Below are 24,640 nucleotides of genomic sequence, written 5' to 3'. Positions count from 1 at the left end.
CTTGCATTTCACAGTGTTTTTTTGCTGAATATTGATTTGGGGGGTGGGGGGACTTGACCTATGAATCATGGCATGGTATATGGAACTCCTAGTGAGGAAACTACCTCTGCCAGTACAACACAGTTATCATTGACTTTGGAGTCAGTATCCATTTACAAAAGCCAGTTTCTGGTTCTTACTTCCATTGTGCCTTGAGAAATGAGAAAATCACTTATAACTTCCCTCGGCCTCAGTTCCCTTCCCTGTAAAATGATGGGGCTGGACTAGATAAAATCAAAATCACTTCCAACCCTAGGTTGATATCCCATGACCCTGTAATCCTGCTCTGAAAGTTGTAGTCCTTGAGAATTTCTGGAATTCTGATCATTCAGGATATATCAGAGCTGAGACTTGCACCCAGCTTTTCCTGGTACTGGCACTGATTCTCTTTCTTCTAAAGTCATGATGCCTCTAATCATGAGAAATTAGTTATCAATTGAATCATTTTTTATTATGGTTTGAATTATCCACACATATGCAAAACACACACACGAGAGATTATCTGTGAAGCACATGGCACAGTGGTAAATAAAATGGACTTGGGAATCAAAAGACTTGAATTTGAGTCACAGCCCTGCTGCTTTCCTTAATTGTGACTGGAAAAGCTACATAACTTTTCAGAGGCTCATTTTCCTCATCTGTAAAATAAGGTTTGGCAAAATGACTTCTAATGTTCCTTCTAGCTCTAATATAATATAATTTATGACCTCTGGTCTATGATTCCCAGGCCATTATTATATCTTTCTGAATTTTCCCTGATCTATCTTTAAATAGTACCAGTTCTAAGTACTTCCATATAGGTCCTATGTCCTAGCCTCTTCTAATGATCTCCTATGTGTCCTCTGTACTCTTACCTTTTTTTCATGCTATAGCTTATATCTATATTTCATTTTTTATGTCTGCCTTTTCAAATCTGTTTAAATTCTCATTAAAAACCTGTGAACTTGTGAATATGGTAATACAACCTTGAATTTTTATAGTGACTTTTTTTGTCTGAGAAGCTCAAAATGTCTCACCCATATTAATTTATCTGTCTTCATATCATCCCTCAGGGGTAGGTAGCAGACAGATAATCATCATTCCCATTTTATAGGTGGGAAAATAGAGACAGAACAGAATAATTAAATAACGTGATGAGGGTCATGGAATGATTCAGAAATGGAAAGGGAAAGGAACTCAGCTGTCCTGTGTCGGTCTGTTACTTTTCCTCCTTGGTGATATTCTTTCCATGGGTTTCATACAGGTCATCGCTCTTACAGTTGGAAACAAGCCCAGTGTCACTAACCCCTTCCCAGCCACAGAGCCAGCTGTGGTGAAGTTTATCTGTGCTCCACCTTCAAGACTCACCCTTACACCTGTTTATACTAGTCCTCAGCTAGATCTATCCTGCCCTTTGATGCAGCAGAACAAACAAGTGGTAAGTGTGAGCCAAGGCCAAAGGTATTATGGGAAAGTAGATACTTGTGTGAAGGACACTCTCAGAAGGAACCATATATTTCTAACAGATCATTGCTGGCTATGAAGAAACAGATCATGTTCCTAGAAGGAATAGAGGACTCTGGAAACTCACTTCTGAGTGTTGACAAGTAAGGTTATAAGTATTAGGTGTCCACAGGCCAAGCTTCAGAAAGTGGACATGGCCATAAAGGAGAAAATCAGTAAGATAGGTAGGCTAGCCATTGTATTCATGATATCCTGAAATGTCAGAACTGGAAAGGAGTTTAGACGTGGAATATTCTAGTTATCTCAGTTTCTTAATGGGGAAACTGAGGCTAAGAGAATGGATATGATTTTGTTTTCATAAAGGATTTTCAGAGTTCTCATGCAACCAAAATTAATTCAGTTAGATCCAACAGAAAGAAAAGGGGAGGAGTGGCATAGGGAGGATGGAAGAAATTGATACCCAATGAGAAATAAAGCCAGTTAATCTGGAAGGTGGGATAAGGGAAGGAAAATTGAAATCCAATTGTGTAGTCCAATTAGACCAAATGCTATGAATTAGGCTGATTTTAACTCAGACCTTTCTTTTCAGGATATTTGAACCCTGAAAAAACAATATTAGAAAATACTGTAAGTTAAGCACTTTTCTTCTGTAGATTGGAGGCTCAGAAACTTGTACTTCGCATTGTTGACTCTGTGAACTCCTCTTAATGTATTCCACTTCCTCATGAATATCCCCAAAGGGCTGCCTTTCATAGAAAGTTTGTTCTTCCTCCCAGATAGAAATACACAGAAAAATGTTTGCACGTGCACACATGTGACCTCTATACTTATATCTTTAGTCAGCCTCAAGTTTTGTCCAGTCCACGAATCTATCTCTAATGAGGGTATTTTGTGAAAAAGCATGACTGACTTCTTCCTAGGAAGCACAAAATGGTAGATGACATTGTTGCTTCAGGAGGTGGTGGGGAACACCCTTGAGGTGGGAGGCAGAGGTAGCTTCTGCATTGACTTTGGAAGTTGAGGTTGAGGGCAAGTCAAGGCTATGGGGCCTGGGGAAAGGCCAAAGGCAAGGAGTGAGTTCCTGTAGTTACACTGGACCATCTAGTTCAGAATATAAAAACCAAGGCCTTGGCAGAGACCCATCTTTTTTTTTCAACCTTCCCATCTAGGAGTCTGAGACCCTCTTTCCCTCCCCTCCCCCCAAAAGATGAGGTTCTAAGAGTATAGGGCTGAGGGAATAAGTTATGGGAAGTCTGGAGTGGTGAGAACTGGTTAGGTTAGGATGGACTTCGAATACCAAACCCCAAATTTTATATTTGATCTTGGAGGTAATCAAGATGACAAACTGTGTTTTAGGATAATTAGTTTGAGAGCTGAGTGGAGACTGGACTATATGAGGGAGAGGGGTTCTAAAGATCATGCCTATTCAGAAATAAGAGTAGATTGGGTTGTCATATCAGATTCAAGGCTATTGTGGCCATTGGTGACTATAATGGCCTCATCAACTTGGGTGTCAGGTGTTCCAAGGAAGTGGCTACAGCTGTTTGTAGTGCTCTTCTGGCCAAACTGTCTCTCATTCCTATGAGATGTGTCTTTGGTAGGCACAAGACTGTCAAGCCTCTCACAGTGTTCAGCAAGGTCCCTGGCCCTTGTGGATCCTTGCCCCTAAAGGTACCGGTATTGTCTCAGCAGTTAATGCTAATGGCTGGAATTGATGACTGCTACACTTCTGCTAGGGGTGATAGTGTCTCTGTACAACTTTTCTAAAATAATCCTTGATGTCATCTCAAAAACCTACAGCTACCTAATTCCAAACCTAGGAAGGAGATTCAGGAGTTCACCAACCATCTTGTAAAGACTCATAAATGAGCTTAAGTACCTGTCCAGAGAGCCTAGGCAGAAGCTGTGATTACCACAGAAATATTTTTGCATGAACAGAAAATAAAGTGAACTATTCCAGGAAGGAAAGGAGAGGGGAATTAAAGGAGAAAAGAAAAAAAGGGAAGAGGAGGGGAGGGAAGGAAGGGCTGGCTGCCCCCAGTATTAGAGGTTGAGGTTATCAATCCCTAGTTCTTCTTAATAGCTGTTGAATCTGTTATCCTTCCCTGCCTGTTTTGCAGATGTTTAAATTAAGTGAAATAATATCTGTGAATATCTTTGTAACCATATAGAAGAGTTAGCTATTGCTGTTATGATTATTGCTATTGTTTTTCTGACCTGAATGTACTATTTCTTGGAATAACGAGTGCCATCACTTTACTCCCTACTGGGTAAAGTACAATAGCCTTTTATTTGATCTAAATTTACCTTTATCCAATCCAGGAGGGCCCCCACAGTTCTAGCATCTGGGATTTTGTGAAGTCACATTTCACTCTCTCTGTTCCCTTCATGATTTATTGACCACAGTCACACCTGCTGGGATTTAGCTGTTTTATCCCCTGTAGTCCTAGGGATTGATTGTTTAGATTCTGTCTCCCTTAGGAATTAATAGCTCAGTGAGATATAAGTCAAGGTAAAATATAGATGGTTTAGTGTCTTCAGCTCCATTGTTTACCCAGACTCTGAATTCAGAGGGGTGTGTCCCCCCAAAACACATACAAATAGAGTAATGGGGGTATGTGTGTGGGGTGTGTGTGTGTGTGTGTGTGTGTGTGTGTGTGTGTGTGTGTGTCCAGGAGCTATACAGAGCCTTTTCAGAGTAGATCCTTTGGAGTAAACATTCCCTTTACACACTAGCCTTGAACTGTCCATGGTAGCATGTCCTCCTATTCTCATGTTTATAGAATGGCTGTCTTACTGAGGTGAGAGTCAGACTTAAGAGTACAGCCTTTGATGGGCTAGTGGTAAATGTGTCATAGATATCTCCAGGCAGTAACATACCAGGGAGGCAGAATTTTCATGTGATCAATCAATCTTAAGTCAGTAGCCCTGAGCCACTCTGGCATTACTATTGCAATTTATAATCTCATTAGGTGTCCTTGGACAAGGGGGGGATATATCTCTCTACTCTGTCCTGTGTGCAACATTACTTTAATTTTATATTTCTTTGAATCCAAAAACCACCAAGGAAATATTTTCTAAGTAAATAATTGGTGAAGTGAGATGCTAGGATAGAAGAGACTAGATCATATTAGACAGTTGAGTTTCTTAGTAGAAATTGGCTCTGATTAACCTTGTATAGTCTTAAGCGTGGAGCATAATGAGGATATGGAATTGAGCAGATATAGACATGACCTGCCTGGGAAGTAGCTACTTTTCTTTCCTAAGGAGAGTAAATATGCATGCCTGGTGAATAGGAGAGAAAGTTAATGCCATTGATTTTCTTTTTCTATAGTATCATGTGATCAACAAGGACTTGAGATGATAAATCTTCTCCCATTACACTAGGAACCTCAGTAGGGCACAGATGATGCTACTGACCAGTTATTAGTCAGGCATGCACTTAGTGTTCTTCTTCCGCTGCCTGTTGATGAAACAGTGTATTTTTATGGAAAATCTTCAGTGTGATCAGCTTTGTGCCAGGCACTGTGGGGGAGAGGTGAGAAGAGATGATGATGCCATCCCAGCCTTCAAAAGACTTGCAGTCTGATTCGCAAAGGCAAGAAATTCATATATGAAATAATTAGAGAACAGTGTGGGACAGTGTGTGACCACATAATGTGGAACGGGCAAAAAGGACAGAAGGAGTCCAGAGGCAGAAGAGATCATTCTTGGCAGCACATTTTAGGAAGATCATTGATAAATAAGAGAGCATTGAGAAAAGGACAACCAGGATGGTTAGGGAATTGGAGACCCTGATATACAAGGATTGTTTGAGGGAATTCAGATAGTTAAACTTGGAATAGAAAAGATGTGACAGTGATCTCCAGGGATTTGTGGGGCCTTCATGTGGAAGAGAGATTAGACTTTTTCTGCTTGGCTTCCAAAGGATGTAACTAGGAATTTTGTCTAGTAGTTACAAAGAGTCAGATTAAGACTCAGTGTAGTAAGAACTTTGTAATGACTGCATATATTTATAAGTAGACTTGACTCCTATAGGAAGCAGTGGATTTGCCATCCATAGAAGTCTTCAAATGAAGACTCTCCTTATCAGGCTATTGCAGAGAGGACCCTTGTTAATGTATAGATTATACTAGGTGACCATTGAGGTCCCTTCCAACTCTAAGGTTCTATGATTAAGAAATGGAGCAATTTTGGAAAACAGAATTTTAGTTTGGGTCCTGAAGGTAAGTAGAATTTGGATGAGAGTGGAAAGAAGGTAGGACAATGAAAAGGCTAAGTTAACTGGACCAGTAATAATATAGAGTAGGATATGTAGAAGTAAAATTCAAAGGTTGGATCACAATGAAATGTCACTTTGCAACCACTCCCACTTCCATTCCTGGTACCTCTTGTGATTGGTGGCTCCCATTTCTAAAATGGCTAGCTTGTCTTGTGTTTGGTGTATAGTGTGGGATGTGGTTCATGAGAGGATCACAGAATGTCAGAAGTGGAAGGGACCTCGGAGGCCATCTAATCCCATTCATTCCATTTTTAAACCCTTACCTTCCATCTTAGAATCAACATTGTGTATGGTGTCCAGGGCAGAAGAGCAGTGAGAGCAATGGGGGTTAAGTGACTAGCCAGGGTCACACAGTTATGAAATTGTCTGCAGCCAGATTTGAACCCAGCAACCCAGGGAATCTCTGGGCCTGTCTCTCTATCCACTAAATCACCATCTGTCCCCACTCTCAGGCATTCTTAAACAAGAATGCCTTCAATAACATACCCCACAAATAGTCATCCAAAATTTCTTTGAAGACCTCCAATAAGGAAGTACCCACTACTTCCTAATTCCATTTTTGGGCAACTCAGATTGTTGGGAAACTGTTGCTTCCCTTTACACCACACCTCTATCTGCCTCTTCTGCAACTTGTACCAGTTTCTGTCAGCTCTGCCTTTTAGAGCCAAACAGATTGGATACAACTAAACCTGTGCTATAAGTGGCATTAGCATTACTCTCTGGTCACAGGGACCCAGTGTATGTCTCTCCGGGATGCAGAATGTCTTCAAGGGTTTGATGTTTTCCTCACAGGTGCCTGTTTCCAATTATCGAAACCCTGATTTAGACTTGGCTGCTTATGATCAACAAGGCCGTCGATTTGACAACTTCAGTTCCTTAAACATCAAATGGGAGTCCACTAGGGCGTCTCTGGCCAGCATTGAACCCAGCCTGCCTATGCAGCTGATACTGAAAGATGATGGCAGTGGCCAAAAGAAACTTCATGGTAAAGATCTGCTGTGGATTACGAGTTGTTTGATGGGGTGGCAGGGTGTAGTTTAGTATCATGACCTAGAGGATTCTTTCTTTCATTTACAGTAGTATTAAGAAAACCACGATAAAAGATTAAAAAAATTTTTTCCTTTGGGTATAAATAGCTGACTTCATTTTCAAGATGAGGCTGAGGGTTGTTACCCTGGAGCCTCTTTAATCTTTCTCTTTTTCTTATTTCAGGCTTGCAGACTGTCTCAGTTTACCATGTATCAGGAACCACTGCAATTTCTGCAACAGCTGCTGGCTACCATCATTCTCATCTCAGTGCTGCCAAAATACAACTCCCGGTACTTTCTCAGAGAGAGGAACCTGGGATGGTGTGGGAAGGAGGGAATAAGGGCCAGGGAGGGAATCATCCACTTATCTTTTGCTCTCTGTTGGGCGCCTAACCTGCACTTTTGTTTCCCAAGCTTAAAAGTTCAGAGCATTTCAGAAGCCAGGAATGTTTTTGTTCTGATTTAGGTTATATCTCAAATATTTACTAAATAGCCATTATATTCTTATCACTATGCCTGGTACCATGAGAAAAACCAGAATAGGGAGTTCATAGGTTCCCAGATATGGAGCTGAAAGGGAGGGACCATAGAAATCTCCTAGACAACCACCACCATACCACTATCTCCTTATATAGAAGAGGAAGTGGAGTCCAGAAACAACTTGCCTAAGATTACATAGGTAAAAGCTTAGGGTGAGATTTGAATCCAGGTCCTTGGAGTCCAGAGGCAATGCTATGCTTTGCTACCATGGTTCCTTGAAAGCATAAAGGTAATCTTTTGAGACAATGAGCTACATAAAGGTATATAAATATAGGTATATAGATAGCAATGTAAACAGGTTGTGGTTAAGAGCTAGGACAAAGGAGATTGTTAGAAGGCACCACCCTCTTTAGACCTACAGTAATCTCTGCTGGGCCAGAGTGAGTCAGAAAAGGCTTCATGAAAATTTTGAGCCTTGAGTTTGTCCCTAAATGGTCTATAGGATTGAAATAGGTTGAGAGGTATGAGAAGGACATTTTCACAGCCGAACAACAATATGAGAAATGACCTGAAGAAATGAAAGTGGTGTACCTGGGGGCAAGTAAAAAGATCAGCTGGCTGAAACAGAGCTTATGTGGGGAGCAGTTGGAAATTAAGTCAGGTCAGATCATGGAGAGCCTGAAATGCTAAAACCGAAGAGTCAGGACCTGACCCTCTAGGTAATAGGGAGCCATTATTGGTTCTTGAGCTAAGAAATGATGTCATAAAAGTGAGCTAAGCCCACTGGGTAGCATTTGTTGGAGGGACCAGCTCATTATCCTTTGTTGCTAGGTCATTGCCCTGTTTCCATTCCTGTATCTGGAGGATGCTTGCTGCTGGGACACTGAGGGAACAGATTTGTATCTTGTTTAGCTATGCAGCATCTGGTGTATTGATTTGTTTGTTTTTCTTTCTGGAACTGGAGCCCTGCCAACCATTGTGTCCAGAGGAAGCCACCATGTGCTTGGCACGGCCACCCTGGGGGGAAAGTAGAATATTTGCGGCTGTCCCCAGACAGAGCAGTGCTGTCCAGCCCAACACTTCCCAGCGATGCACCTGACCCAGATCCTCCAAGCTTTCCGTACCCTCCTAGAACAGGTCTTGTCAGAGACATGGTCATTCTTGGCATAGGTCTACAGTGCTCACATGAGGGAGCCTTTCCTTAGCCTGCACTAGCAGGCTCCAGAGTAGCAATCAGAGAACCAACAAACACTCATTTAGTATCTTTTATGTGCCATGAAGAAACATGGTGACTAAAATGAAACCATCCTTGTCCTCAAGAAGTTTGCATGTGTCTGTGTGTGCGTGACACAGATAAGTATATTTACAAATATAATTTACAAAATTAAAAATTAATGATTTACAAAAAAATAATTTACAAATACAAATATACAAAAACAAATAAGTATTTACACAGAGAATGCAGACTCCAAAAAGGACATGCTAATTTTGGGAGGGGAGACACTAGGAGCTGGCCATACATCTCCACCAATGGAGAATGGAGAAGGTCCCATATTCTCTGGCACGTATTCATTTACTGAGTAGCTACAATATGCGTGCTATTGCCCTACATTATGCTGGGGTATGGGGAAGCCATGAGGAGAGGCAGCAGGGCCATAAAAGAAGAATAAAACCAACCCTAACCCAGAAGCTTATAGCTCAGTTGTAGAGAGCACATCAAACTGTTGAGACATGAGGCAGGACATTTTGTGACTAAATGTTTCACTTACTGGTACAGACAGAAGGTTTTGGGGGTCAAAGAAGAAGAATAACAAATAGCTAACATTTATATAGTGCTTTAAAGCTTGCAAAGCACTTTAGCGATGTCTTTTTTTATCCTCACAATAGCCCTAGGAAGTAAGTGCTATTATTATCCCCATTTTATAGAGAAGGAAACTGAGGTAGACAATGGTAAAGGGATTTGCCCAACATCAAGCAGCTTATAAGTGTCTTGAATTGAACTTGGATCTTTCTGAGTCCAAACCCCATACTCCATTCACTAGGCCATGCAAGAAAGATAATTTGGGAGGCTCGTTTTCTCAGAAGAAACAAGACCAGAGTGAGTTGAAATGGTACAATTAAGTTCAATTTGATTCAGGAAGCGTTTATTAAGTGCCTATGCTATGCTTGGTACTGTGGTAAATTTTGGGGATACAGAAGCAAAAATGAAAACAGCATCTGCTTAAAAAGAGTTAAAATTCATTTAGGTTTTTACCTAAATATGTTTGCAGGATGAGATGAAAATATGGAAGGACAGGAACTGAAGCCATGATTTCATTTAGTCTAGGTATCTTCCAGGGAGGACATTTTCTCTGCAACTTAGTCCTAGAGAGTTGATTGGATCACTGAAAGGGTAAGCCCAGGGTAAACACAGAGTAATCTTTGCTGGCCCTGTTTTGTAGGGAGAAATCTGGAAAGGCCAATGGCCATGCTCAAACTGAGATTTGATTGGAGTTAGTGATTCTCAGAAGCCATCTTGAATGCCCGGATGAGAGAATATGGACTTTATCTTGGGACCAGTGGAGTAATTTTGACAGAAAATGACATGGTGAAAGTGGTGTTATGGAAATATTAATATGAAGGATCAAAGAGACTGGAGGCAATAAGATAAGTTTGGAAGCTAATACATTATCTAGTTAGGAGAGGATAAGAGCCTGAATATGGAGAGGAAGGATAAGAGGGGCTAGTGGTCATTTGGCCACAGTATGATAGACTGCCTTGTTTGAAAGGCACTATCCATGGTCCACTGTCTGTCCTTTCTCTACAGCACACCTACATATACATTTGTTCTAATAGAACACTGACCTCCACATCCCAGGAAACAGAAGAGAGGCTGAGGATAGTGCATTTTGCTTCTGGTCCCGCTGCCTGGTCAGCATTGGGCCTAGAGCACAGACCTTACCAGCCAGCCATTTCATTTCAGTTCTGTGCATGAGACTGACTTAGCCTGGAGTTGCATTTCCTTTTGTTAATCCAGCCAGAGTGAAATCATAGCTCAAAAGGGACAGCCTGACAGTGGCAAGAGACCCCAAATCTGCTCACAAACACAGGTCCTGTGGGACAGACTTCTAGCTTGACCACTGAAATATCAAGGTTGTGGTCAGTCCCCTGTGCCCCGTTCAGGGCAAGGTGAATCCTAGAAGGAAGGTGAGGTCATGATGGAAAGAGTCTCCACTGTGAGGGGGAAAGAACACTCTGTCCCTTGCCTTCCCTTTTCATCTTCTTCCTCCCCAACCCGGGGCCATCTCAGAACTTATTTGGGACAGCTTCTGGGACCCAGGCTGCCCCCAAATCCATCCTGGATGGCCAGGCAAGAACAGTATTTCTGGGAGAGTCTTGCCCTTTTGCCTTCTTCACCTGGGCTGCTTGACTGCTTACAGATTATAAATGAGATAGCATTCAACAACTCCATTTCTTAGGATGAGATGGAGGACCAGCATCCATTATCAACTGCCCTGTCCACTGCCTTCTTAAGGTCCTTCTGGCCTTCCCATCTGCCTTGTCTCTGTGCACCCCAGTCCCCTGGTGATGTCATATGACTGCTTAAGTAACTTAAGGACCCCTTGATCTTGCCACCTGCTCCATCCTTGCAGCTTTAGGACTTCCAGAGCTTCCTGTCTGCCCTGAAGCCAGACTTTCTTTTAAGTATTGTCTATACCATCTAATAATATGAGCTTCTTTTAGCTCAAATTAGAGCACATGTTTCCTATGTGCATCTTCAGCACTCAGCACAGAGCTTGGAATGTAGTACATATTTAATAAATGCTTTTTTTTTTTAGTAATTAAATTCAGGTGTATTAGTAGGAATGCACTCATAATCCTTAGGATATAATAGGCCATCCATAAAGTGGGAAGGCAGTTTGATGATGCAGAAGGCTGGGCTTGAGACCCAGAAAGGCTTGGGTTTCAATTTCATCTCTTTCACTGACTAACTGGGTAATTTGGGTAAAGTCACTTAATTTCTCTGAGACTCAGTTTCCTCATCTGTAATATGGGGAAAATAATGTTTACCCTACTTCATTATCACTTCTCAGTAATACTATGAGGAAAGCCCTTTGTAAACCCCAAAGTGCTATGTAAGTGTGGATTGCTGTTAGCAGACCATCAATATGGCGTGCATAAGAGAGAAAAAAAATTGAAGTAAATAATCCTGGATCTGAAGCTTGAAGGAACCTCAGAGTTCAAAATGGTACAGCTCTCTTAATTTTATAGCTAGGGCTAACAAGGACTTGGGGACAATAAATGACTCGCCCAAAGTAGTTGAACCCAGGATCTCAGATTCCACAGCTCGTGCCTTTCCACTAAATCGCATTGCATTTGGGCCCCTTAAACACCTCTTTGGGGATGACTATGTTTTGCAGTCTGTGGGAATCAAGTGCATAGAACTGTCCTTTGGCATACAGAGTATGCCCTACAGTCCTGGTTATCATTTCTGGTTTCATGCCCCATTAAAACTTAGAGCCTATTTCTTCCCAGCCGTTTCCTTCTGCGGTTCACGAGTCATTTTCACCTTTTCAGTATGAACCTCTCATGCCTGTCTCTGCAACCATTGAGCTGATTCTTGTGGAAGATGTGAAAGTGACGCCCCATCATATAACTATCTACAACCATCCTGGGGTCCAGGTAAACCACTTTTTTCTTCTGTCCACTCGAGTTTGCATGAAAGGATGTAAACTTCAGCTTCCTACTTATAACCAGGGATCTGAGGGACAGTTTCTTCTTCCTGATTCTCTCATGTGTTTTCATCAAACAGGCTGAACTCCTCATTAAAGAAGGCTCTGGGTACTTTTTCATCAACACCAGCATCACAAACATTGTCAAAGTGTCTTACCAAGAAGCTCGAGGCGTCGCTACGGTAAGTGGAAGGAGTGTCTGATAAAGTCATTTTAATTCTTCGTGTGGAGTGACAATTAAATGGTGATGTGGATGTGTTTAGAGAAGGCTATTAGAGTCATACAATGCTAGTCAAAAGGGCCTTTAGGGATCTTATCATCCCGTCCCCCTGTTTTACAGATAAAGACACATAAGGGCCACAACAGGGAAATGACTTAACTAAAGTCACCCAGTGTCAGAGACAGAACTAGAATCTGTCCCCCACAGCTTCCAGTTCAATGTACTTTCTACTGTCCTGAAAACTTTTCACTTTATATATGAGGATACTGGCTCCCACAGTGGTTAGGACTTGTCCCCAAGTATACCCAGACTATTTGTTTTAAAGAACAAATAGCTCCTTAGTAGAGCTGGGGTTCCTGGTCCCCTGAATGAAGCCCTTTAATCTTATCTTTCCACTTGGCCACTTAGTTAATTTTGTGATTTCTGCATTTATTTAGGAATCCTTCACTTAAAGATATTAAAGAAAATGAGAAGAGAAATGGTGATTGCCCTTCAGTTTCCACTGTTGATTTTTAATGTCCCTGACTTTAGAATGTGACTGTGGCTACTATCTGCAATCATGCCCTATTGCTGGCGCCAATCACAGTTTTCCTCTTCTCCTCTTTGGGGAAACATTGGCCCAAATCCTGGTTGTTAATGGCTCCTCCTGCAACTGTCACCCATAAATCATAGCAAAGAAAACCATTCATTTTGCTCTTTGAAACAAATGGTCATTGTTGAAAGGAAAATGTTGAGGGTTTGGATAGGTTGGGGCTTGGGGAGCTTTCCCCTAAGTATTTTTTCTTCCTGCTTTAAAAATACATTCCATAGCCTGTCTTCCTCCTGAGCAAATGAGCTTTCTTTTGCTGACCTCCTCTTGTGAAAAGAAAGGGCAAAAAAAAAGAAGAAAAGAAAAAGAATCCTAAATAATTCTGAAAATGAGAAATCTGCCTTATTTTTTCTTTCCCTTAAGAAGAAAAATAAAAAGTCTACCCAGTCAGCAACAAGGTAAAAGTTTCAGATTGTTAGGGAAGTAGTTGGTATTATGATTACAAACAATAATAAGCATACAGTGGGAGTACAATAGATATTTGTTGTTTGGTTGATTTCTAAATACTTTGCCATCCTGTGGAATGCTGGGTATAAAACTGTTGGCTCTTAGCTGTCTAGAAGGAACTTGAGATCCTGAGGAATCTGGCCTTTTGTCCAGGAAATGAGAGAATCTGAGTGATGGGGGCAATCTCAAAGAAGTACCCTGATCAACTTCTCTAAACAACATGTGAAACTTGATATATTGACTAGTGGGTGTTTGTTGAGTAATACTGACTGGTGTCCTTGATCAGGATTCTTGGAAATTGGCTGACGGGACAAAAGAACAAAGGGTTGTATTGATTCATTGAGGAAAAACTGCTATAAGAAAATAACCCCACCAGAATACAGATTTCATGTACTTAGAATGCTGGTCTTATAAGGTGAGGAGAGGATTGTGAAATCCTATTTTCCTCTGGAATGACCATGAATGATTGATTTTGTACCTGCAGGAAAAGAGTTTTGCTTTGTTAATTCTTGGAGAGAACTAGCAGAGGGACTTGACCTCCCCAGAAAGCCTTGTTTTGCAGGAGAAATAGGGTGAGGGGAGGAAGCAAGAGAAATCTTTGTGTTTTATAGTGCCATTGAAGAGTTCATATCTTGCCAGATTTAAGTCAGTTCTCCTGGGGACTACCATTGAGTTCTCCTAATGTTCAGGTAGATGGCATAGTTAATAAAGCTGCTAAGGAGGACTGTTGCTGGTAGAAACAACTGATCCTGGTAGTTGGTCAAAGAGGCTCCAACTTTAAAATGGAATATTAACTGAGGAGTTGGGTCCTGAGTGTGGCTGGGGAGGCATGCCTGTATCTTTCCTCCCAGTTATCCTAATGGCTCTCTATGAAGTTGAGGCAGATGCTAAGTAAGTGGAAATGAGACTAATTAGCATTAGAAGTTATAAAAGCCCATTTGGACACATTTTTATGTTCTGTAACTTAGTCTATACTCTTTATGCTTATTTTTACTCTACTTTCTTTATTGCTAGTGAAACCATTTTAAAATATCTTCTCTCTTTAGGTAAGTTAAGATGAAACTGTGGGTGTGTGTGTGAAACAGTGGATAAAATACAAACGGGGCTTCCTTCCACAGATTTTGGTTGTCCTCAGGAACAAATTGTTAAAATCATTTTTCAGTTGTGTCTGACTCTTCGTGACCCCATTTGGAGTTTTCTTGGCAAAGATACTGAAATGGTTGGCCATTTGCTTCTGTAGCTCATTTTACAGATAAGAAACTGAGGCAAACAGGGTTAAGTGACTTGTGTAGAGTCACACAGCTAGTAAGTGGCTGAGCCAGATTTGAACCCAGGAAGATGTCTTGCAGACTCCAGGCTCAGTGCTCTATCCACTGTGCCATCTAGTGGTCCAGTCAAGTTTAACAAAGTATAAAGCATGAGTATCTACAGTTAAGAGCCCAGCTTGGCTGGATTCCTTTTTGCTTAAGTATTCCAGGCTTTTCACATACCATTTTGCTATCACAAATAGCAATGTACTATCCTTTATCTCCAAATGAACAACTCATCACCATCCTACCATCTGCCCCCAGAAACAATTTGGCATTTTTGGCAACTGGTTATTGAAATTTCACTCTTGGGTTCTGAGCTCTGCCTCCCTTCCGATGAGTACACTGAGAGAACGCAATGTGTCACACACTGCGGCGATCCCTAACCTTTGTCTCTCTTCTCTCCGTGTTTAATCTCTCATTTATTACCTTTGGTCAGTGGCCCTGGCCAAGTCCCATAAACCCATAAGACTACATGAGAAGAAGGAAGACCTTCATGCCAGGTACTAACAACTGAAAGTTGTTGAAAGTGAAAATTCTGTTAGATGGCTTTTGCCACTTCCACAAAGTAGGGAAAGTAGTTTTTTTTCTTCCCCCACATGGTGTTGATAACCTGTCACAAGTCCTAACAGCTTCTTTCCTTGGTTGTTTTTGAAGGTAGCTTACACATTTTCTTGGCATTTTCAGGAGCTAATTAACAGTGTTCTCATTTCCCTTAATCACAGAGACAAGAATGCCTACAACTCTTCAATTAGGTAGAAGAAAACGTCTCTCTTAACTTCCTACCAGCATATGCTCAAAACACATGAATGGCTTGTGAATCATTTTAGGCTTCGAAAGCAACGTCATATAGAAAGAGTCAAGAGACTCGGGTTCTAGTCTCGGTTTTGCCATGTGTAGCGCTGTGACCTTGTCCAAGTTGTTTTTCTCTGAAGCTCAATTTCCTTGTCTGAAAAATGAGAGAATTAGCCTAAGCCCATTCTACCTCTAATAACCCATGAACCTATGGAAGAAGCTATGCAAACATTGCAAAAGTTTTTGTGTATGGATGAGGTTTCCAAGTACTCTTTACTTCTGTAATAGAAATTTCCAACTAGAGAAAACACCAGAACTTTTAGGAAAATAGAAAATTTAAACGAATTGTACATCATTAAAATGTGAAAGGACATTAGAGCATAGACTCTATGGGAGTGGGAAAGATCATATAATACAGCATGTGGTCAGAGCTGGGAGGAGTCTTAGCACTCAGAATATCAGAATAGAAAGGAGATCCTGGAGTATAGAATGTCAGAAGTGAAAGGAACCTCAGAATATAGAATATCAGAATTAAAAGAGAAAAAAAAACAACAAAGCACTTTAGAAGAAAAATGACAGAGAGCTGAAATTGCTTAGATTTACCATATTTTCTACTCAAATAGAAATGGATCTCTACAGGCTGCCTATGGACTTGGAACACCATGAATTAATATTGTCTATGTTGTGTTGTATTTCTATTTATTTTGTTAAACATTTCCCAATTACATTTTAAAATATCAAAATCAAAGGCAGAAGAGTGGTAAAGGCTAGGCAATTGGAGTTAAGTGACTTACTCAGGGTCACACAGCTAGGAAGTGCCTGATGCCAGCTTTGAAACTTGAATCACCCATCCTCAGGTCTGGCTCTCTATCCACTGAGCCACCTAGCTGCACTCCCAAATGCATTTTAATCTGCCTTGGTACTTCTGGAGTAAAATGAATCACTACTGTGAGTTTGACACTTCTGCCTTATAATATAGAACGTCATGGGAAGATACCTAGAAGATGAAATGTCAGAGCTTGACAAGAATCTTTGAATATTTAAACTGGAAATGACCCATGGGGGAAAATTTAAGTCTAGTGAGACAGAATTTAAGGTCACAAATAAAATCTGTGCCTTGTCCTCATTCAGTTGTATCTGACTTTTCATGACCTTATTTGTTTTTTTGTTTTTGTTTTTTGGCAAGAATACTGGAGTGGTTTGCCATTTCCTTCTTCAACTCATTTTAGGGAAACTGAGACAAATAGAGTTAAGTGACTTGCTCAGAGTCACATAACAAATAAAAGTCTGAGGCAGGATTTGAATTCAGGTCTTCTTGACTCCAAGCCTAGAACTCTATCCATCATGCCACCTAACTACTAGAGAACGTCTAGCTAGGATTTGAATGCAGGTTTCTTGATTCTCAGTCCAGTGCTTTTCCCATTGTGCCATGGTTCATATCTGAGATTACCTTCCTTGTCATTGTTGTCATCATCATCAGCATCCTTATTATTTTGTCAAAGAAAATACAGTGTATTGGATAGAGAGCTGGCCTCAAGAAGACCTTCCTCTGGTCCATTTTTTTCCTAATTTGTTAGAATCTTGGAAAGCACTTAACCAATCAGCACTCTAGCAAATTTTTGAAGTCTAGATTTTACTGAGAAAGCCCCAACCAATGTTGGTCAAAAGCTCCCTATGCTAATGAAATCATAGGCTCCACCCCTCTCCCTATTGTCAGTTTGCTGAAAGAAATTTATAGCTGATTCAAGCCTAAGTTTTCTTTCCAAAATGGAGTTCTTTCCAGTGGTGGTGTTATTTTTAATTAAGAAAAAAGCCTTGGAAGCTGAAAATCATGTAATTATTGAGTAATTATGCTTAATAACTTATCTTTAATCTTAGCACCCACCCACAGAAACCTCCTCAGCGTTCCTGAGGGTGCTGGATGAGCTATTGTTCATACCAGTGCCAAGACCTTTCAGATTCTGGGTTATTTTCATATAAACATAGCACTGTGAGCTCCAGGCGGTAGATTGCCCACCGGACTAGAAAATGCAGAAGCTGTGCCTGGTATTATCCCCCACAGACTTCTGAAGACTGCTAAGTAGTGACGTCAGAGCTAGACTTTTATCTGCACTGAAGCTCTGGTGCCATCATGCAAGATTTATAAGAACACCGAAGGAGTTCAGCAATATAGAAAATGCAAGCTGATTGCTTCAGTGACATTTAAAATTTTTTGTAGGTGAAGAAACTGGGACTTCACAGTTCGTCTACAAATGCTGACTAGCAAGGGGCAAGTAGCAAGTGTTACTCACTGACAGGGAAATGGAAGCTGAGGTAATTCAGGTAGAACCCAAATCATGGGGTGAAGGCATTGGGGTTGGAGCAGGAATGATTGACTCACTCTCTCCATTTTAATCAACATCTCAGAGCATCTCCTCAACTCCACACTTCACTTTGCCTATTGGATGCAGCATTATTAAACAGCAATAATACATGCATCTTCTATGAAGAGATGACAGGATTTTCCCTCCGGCTTATTCTTCACAGACATTCTCAGGTGGCACCTTCAACACTTAGAAATTAGAATTCATTCAGAATGATGACTTTTTTCCCCCAAGATTAAAATTCCACTGTAAATTAGGAAAAAAAATGAATGAGCATCAAACACTCATCTTGTTGCTACTGCTTGCAGAAAGCTGATTTGAAATCCCTTTGCTGAGAAACTGCTGCACCATCTAGAAGAAGAAACCTTTCCATGTGTTTTTCATTTTGTGTCTCCATTTAAAGTTTACATAGCTGCTCCCCTGAAAATGAACACCTCCAACCCTTCTCCCACATGGACCTGTCGGCATTTTAACACACTTGTGTATCCTGTGTAATTTCAGCATGTTCCAATGAGCATCCCGGCATCTGAGTGGCGTGGCAGCTTTTGCAATGTCTCAGGAATTGGGTTCTCAGATTATCTTTTCAGAGAAAGCACTCGGTCTTTTGTGTGTGTGTGTGTGTGTGTTAATTCTTTTAAAGAAATTTTCTTTTGGAAATGTAATAGGCCCTAGCGGATTTCCTTTGGACAATTCAGAAACCTAATGGTATGTGAGCCCAGCTTCTTAGTCTGTATTTAATATTAGGTTACTGTGGTGAGGGCTCCCATTACAGGGACCTCATTATTTCTTGTGATATGCACTAGGGGACCTTTCCTCATATATTTTAAACTATTATGTGAAATGATTCAAGCATCATCCAGCCAGCTGCATTATTGAATCAACTGCACTTACTTTCATCTTGTCTGGTGGCCTTGCTAATACCTTAGATTGACTGTTGACACTGGATCTTTCCATTATTGGCACATTTTTTAAAAGCACTTCCTGCTGTTCTCTCAGCCTACTGACCCTCCATTGAGGATCTCTTCTCCAGAGTGACAGGGAGCTGTCTGGTTACAGGAGGCAGCTGTTTAAGTCAGGGCCTTAAGGTGAAAAGGAAGCCCTCAGAAGATAATGTGCTGCTATCTCAAAGGAAGTCATACATGGTGTCAACAGTACTGGGATTTGCCTGTCAAGAAATCTCAACTGGTAAAATCCCAGATCTAGAGGTCAGCTAGTCCAGTTTTTGGACACCTGGAATGGTGGAATGGCTTCTTTTATGCTCTCCAAGACAAAGGGTCCAGCTGGGGAGAACTTAGAAATGAGAAAGTGGTAGATTATGAATCCAAAAATCTATATTCTGATGTTGATCTGGTCACTTAGTAATGCAATTATTTCAAAGACTTATCAGGAAGAAGAGCTTGACCTGGAGAGGAGAGCCAGAATTAATGGGTAGCAGTTACAAGAAGGTAGACTTTGGCTAGTTATAAAGGAAACCTTCCCAACAATGAGACCTATCCAAAAATGGAGAGGATTGCCTATCACTGGAGCTATATGAGTGGAGGCTGGAATGTTATAGAAGAGATTCATGTTTCAAGTGGAGATTGGACTAGATAATCTTCCAGCCATTGGATTCTTAAACTTTGAACAAGGTACTTTAGTTTTCCCATCTTTCAAGATTAGTCAGACAATATATAGCCAAGCTTGCTTCCAAAGAAGAGATGTGAGAATATTCCTCTCACTTCTATTTGCAGAGGTGGGGTATTATGGGAGGAGAACAATGTATATAACATTAGACTTGGTTCGTGTACTGATTAACGGCCAAAGTGAAATTTTTCCTGTTTTATTCTTCATCATAAGTGATGCTTCTTTGAACAAGGAAGAGGAGGGTGACATATTACAAAATGAAGGTGATATAAAAACAAGATATTACAATTTCAGTGGGTTGGAGGAGTTAATAGCCAAGGCCCCTTTCAATTCTAAAATAACTGTAATTTTAGATAATATTGCCATTTCATAATAGGAAAGGTATATATGGTTGATATGAGTTGGTATGACACCTTTGACAATCAAGATCGTGGATTACATGGCACCTATTTTTCCAGAGGTGTGTGGGAGTCAGACCAAATCATCTACAGGGTGCTAGGTGACTAATCACATAGGTGGTGAGAGCAAGAGTTTGCAGGTAAGTTAGTGGTACAGAATTCATCAGCCAGAATTCTGTGGCCTCTGAGGTTGTAATTCCAGTGTGAACAGAAGGAAACTTGAATCCATTCTTTATTTCATTCATTAGAGAACATTGAAAAGTACTTGGAGCAATGAATGGACCCTGGGTGGGGGAAAGGGGCACGAAGTGAGGCAATGGCTTCTTTATTGGGGCATATGTTTCCATCTTGAGGAAACTCATTAGAGAAAGCTCCTAAAGGCTATGAAAGCTGCCTGGTGTGGCCAGAGACCCTTGGTTTTAGCTATAGACTAACTTTAGTTCCAAGGCTATTCCATCAGGAAATGGTGAAGTAGTTGGGGCTTGTCATGGACATCCCTTCCATCCTCATTTGACATGATCTCTTCCAGTCTATCCCAGTCTTTGCAGTATTCACCATGCTCTAACTTCTACTTTTCCCATCAAAGCTTACTGCCCTACTTTTCATGATCCCATCCCTGTTTTCTCTCTAAACTTAGACTTCCTCATCTATAAAATAGGTATAACATTATTTATGCTACTTCCCTCACAGGGTTATTTTTTTTAAACCCTTACCATCCGTCTTGGAGTCAATACTGTGTATTGGCTCCAAGGCAGAAGAGTGGTAAGGGCTAGGCAATGGGGGTCAAGTGACTTGCCCAGGGTCACACATCTGGGAAATGTCTGAGGCCAGATTTGAACCTAGGACCTCCCATCTCTAGGCTTGGCTTTCAATCCACTGAGCCACCCAGGTGCACCCCCCCCACCCCAACAGGGTTATTATGAGGATAAAATGAGATAACATTACTGTACTTAACATTTGGCTTTATAAAATGTAAAATGTGAATCATGTATAAGGACTACCACTGTTGTTAATGGTTAGAGGATCAAATTTGGAAACCAAAAGGCCCCAAATTCAAATCCAGCCTCAGATACTTAATATCTGTATGATCCTATACCTCACAACTTTTTTCAGCCTTAATTTCCTCATCTATAAAATAGGGATAAGAGCCCCTACTTTTCATTATTACTTTGAGCATCAAATGAGTATATTTGCAAAAACCCATATATTATATAAATGCAGGCATGTATGTGTGTATTCTGGGTGGCTAGGTGGTACAATAGATAGAGCACTGGGCCTAGAGTCAGGAAAACCTGAGTTCAATCTGCCCTCATACATTTACTAGCTGTGTGACCCATAGCAAGTCATTTAACCCTGTTTGCCTCCATTTCCTCATCTGTAAAATGAGCTGGAGCAGTAAATGGAAAACCACTCCAATGTTTTTTTCCAAGAAAATCCCAAAGTGGGGCCATAAAAAGTCAGATATAACGAAAATGATTGAATAACAAAAACATATATTCATAGATAGACAGACAGACAGACAGACAGATAGATAGATAGATAGATAGATAGATAGATAGATAGATAGAAAGATAGTAGATAGATTTTGTAATCCATAAAAGGGGAAAGAAGGAGGAAGGGAATGAACATTTATGTAAGTGTTTAACAAATATTATCACTTGATGTTCACAATAACCTTTGCAAGGAAGGTAATGTTATTATATCCATTTCACAGTTGAGGGATTTGCAGCAGAGGGTAAGTGATTTGTCCAGGGTCACACAGCTAGTAATGTCTGAGACTGGACTTGAACTTGGATTTTCTTTACTTCAGGTCTAGCACTCTGTGCATTATGGTGCCACTTAACTTCCATAGAAATGTTAGTTATTATTATGACGTTGCTCTATGATGATTATTATAATGCTCTCTAGGGCTAACCCTGATTAATAGTCTTTTTCACCTGAAGTTTCCAAGATCTGGATCCTCTTGTAGGAGGGAAGATGGCAGGCAGGGTGATGTCCGAGTGAGGCTTTGTCTTCTCCATGGTTTCAGAATCAAGTTCAGAATTTGTCTGAGTAGATTTAGCTGCATGAGGAAGCCCTATCAGTGAGGTATCACTAGTCCTTGCTAGAAGAGGGAAAGGATTGAATTGGAAAAGGTGGAAGCCTTGTAGTATTGTTAAAATAAGCTTTTTTTTTCCTTTTCTTTTCTGGCATTTCAGGTGTATCCGCTCTTCCCAGGAATGTTAACAGTCATGATTCATGACTTGTGTCTGGTCTTTCCAGCCCCTGCGAAAGCTGAAATCTTCGTATCGGATATTCAGGAACTATATGTCCGAGTGGTTGACAAGGTTTGTGGTTTCATGCTTATGGTATTGTACCCTCTTTCAGATACTTAATATATTTTAGGAAAAACACTCCAGAAAATACTTCTGTCTCTCTTTAAGAAAAAAAAAACAACTTTTAAAAACTGAGATATACAAACAGCCCTGTATGTAAATAAGGATTAAAGGAAAGAAAGAAGAATTAATGAATGAAATGGAAACAAAAGAAGAGAGATTGTAATGACTGTGCATGTTTACATAAACCTCTTTATTTGCTGGTTGATAAACCTGAACAAGAACTGTGTATATTGCCTTTAATACTGTAGGGACCACATCATCTTACTTGTTTTTGTGACCTTTTTTGACCTCCTTTTCTGGGTATTTGACACAGACTTATGGCTGTTATTATTGCCTTTAATTACATAGTTGTAGTCTGTGTATATTGGTTTTTCGTTCTGATTTATTCCCTTTGATTCACTGCATACAAGTGATGCCATATTTCTTTGAAATCTTCATTTTCTTTGTTATCTGTGGTACAATAATTATTCCTTAATATTCATGTGGCATAATTTCAACTCATTCCTAATCATTGGACATGTAGTCTGCCTCCAGTTTTTTGTTATTACTAAATATTTTTGAATTGATGAGTCTTTTTTTTCTGATAATAATCTTCTTTGGTTATAGTTCTAGTAGTGGGATCACTGGGTCTATAAGTATGAATAGTATTGCAATTTTGGCAGGAATCGTGGGAGAAACAATAAAATTTCCATATTGCAAAAGATTAATCCAATTCACAACTCACAAACAGTATATTAGCATGCCTGTTTTACCATAGCTGTGCCAGCACTTAATTTTATTGTATTTTGTTCTCTTTTTAAAAAAATCAAATGCATGAATTTTTCATTTCAGTTCAGCAAGCATTTAATTAAGATTTAATTCATTTCTTCTATTGGAAGAATTATTCTTTTTTAAATTGGGAAAATTATAAGCCTCACAACTGGGAGAGATTCTCCTCCCCATCTCTGTGTCTAAAAACCCTTTGGCATATTTCACCAGCAACTCCATGAAAAGGTGGCCCTTCTTCTTACCTAGACCAATCCCTCTCTGAATATGTGGACTCCTATAAGGGTTAAGAAAGACTCTTCAACTTTTGCAATCATCCCAACCCTCTCTTCCTTTCTGCCAGTCTCTAATAATGACTTGTGCTTCCCCCTGCTCAGGCCAGTCATTCTACATGTTCTTTTAATCACATTTCCTCCCATCTTCTTCAGTAAATTACTCACTAAATCATCTCCCTCTTTTTAATCTTCAATCCCAGTCATTTCTTTCATATTGCCTTTTAAAAATACCCCAAGTTTTCCCCATCCTTTAAAAAATAAAACCTTCACCAGACTCTACTAGACCCTCAAATTATTATCCTGTATCTTCCTTTTCTTTTACAGCCAAGATCTTGAAAATGCTGTTTACCCTTATTGCCTCCATTTCTTTTCTCATTCCAAAACTCCTCATCAGTTCCCATGGGTTTCATTTTCCTCTCAGTATAGACAAATCCCAGATGTATATACAGCCCTCATCTCTCTTTTGAGCTATAGTCAAGCATCTCCAATTGCCTATTGGATAATTCAAATGGAATACTCTGTAAGCTTCTCAAACTCAAGATTTCCAAAGCTAAACTCATAATCTCTTCATCCCAAACCCAACCCACATTCTGACTTTTCTATTTCTGTCCAAGCTACTGCTATCTTTCTAGTTACCCGAGTCCTCAAAGTTGGAGTTATCCATGTCTCCCCATCCTGGACTCCATAGGTTTACTCAGTTGTCCAGTCTTATTTATTTGACCACCACAGCACCTTGTGTCCATTCTTTTCTCTAATCATGTGGCTACCACCCTTATCACCACCTTTCTCCTGGATAATTGCAATGATAGCTCATTGCAATTAGGCTCCCCATCTCAAGTCTCCACTCTTTAATCCATCCTTCACATAGCTATCATTAGTGGTTTTCCCAAAGTACATGTTTGATCTTGTCATACTACTCAGTAAAATATAAGGATATATATATATATATAGCAGATCCCTATAGCCTCTAGGATGAAAGACAAACTCCTCTGATGACCATTTAATGCCTTATATGCCCTGATTCTCACCAATCTTTCCAGCCTTATTAGGTATTACTCCCTTTAATACAATCTACAATCTGGCTAAATTGACTTTTTGCTGTTCTAATAATGCATTGTACTCCATCTCTTACTTCATGCCCTTGCATAGGTTATTCCTCATGCCTGCAATGCCCCACTTTTTCATTTCTGCCTCTTATGATCCCTAATTTCCTTCAAAGTTCAACTTAAGTGCTATCTTCTACATGAAGCCTTTCCTTGTTGCCCCCTTCCCAAACAGGTGCTAGTGCCTTCCACCCCCCAAATTAGCTTATATTTATCTTGTATATTCTCGTATATTGACATACTCCCCGATGGAATGTGAGATGCTTTTGGGGAAAGGACTGTTTGATTTTTGCGTTTGTATCCACATCACCCACCATAGAGCTAGACATACAATAGACATTTAATAAATGCTTATTAATTCATTAATTGTTTAATTGCCTGGCAGTGAAAGTG

General features: G+C 40.3%; 1 protein-coding gene across 1 annotated transcript in view; it reads left to right on the top strand.

Moving 5' to 3' along the window:
* Positions 1 to 24,640, top strand: part of NUP210 (nucleoporin 210) — a 187,670-nt gene that overhangs the window by 115,550 nt on the left and 47,480 nt on the right. The window contains exons 16-21 of the mRNA XM_007500347.3: positions 1,283 to 1,456; positions 6,557 to 6,749; positions 6,977 to 7,083; positions 11,830 to 11,934; positions 12,065 to 12,166; positions 21,925 to 22,053. Of these exons, the coding sequence (XP_007500409.2) occupies positions 1,283 to 1,456; positions 6,557 to 6,749; positions 6,977 to 7,083; positions 11,830 to 11,934; positions 12,065 to 12,166; positions 21,925 to 22,053 (810 nt within the window). The remainder of the gene's footprint in view (positions 1 to 1,282; positions 1,457 to 6,556; positions 6,750 to 6,976; positions 7,084 to 11,829; positions 11,935 to 12,064; positions 12,167 to 21,924; positions 22,054 to 24,640) is intronic.

The sequence above is a fragment of the Monodelphis domestica genome, chromosome 7 (genome assembly GCF_027887165.1).
Source record: "Monodelphis domestica isolate mMonDom1 chromosome 7, mMonDom1.pri, whole genome shotgun sequence".
Taxonomy (NCBI): Eukaryota; Metazoa; Chordata; class Mammalia; order Didelphimorphia; family Didelphidae; genus Monodelphis; species Monodelphis domestica.
The sequence above is the reverse complement of the archived record's forward strand: the minus strand, read 5'-3'. Positions and strand labels throughout refer to the sequence as shown.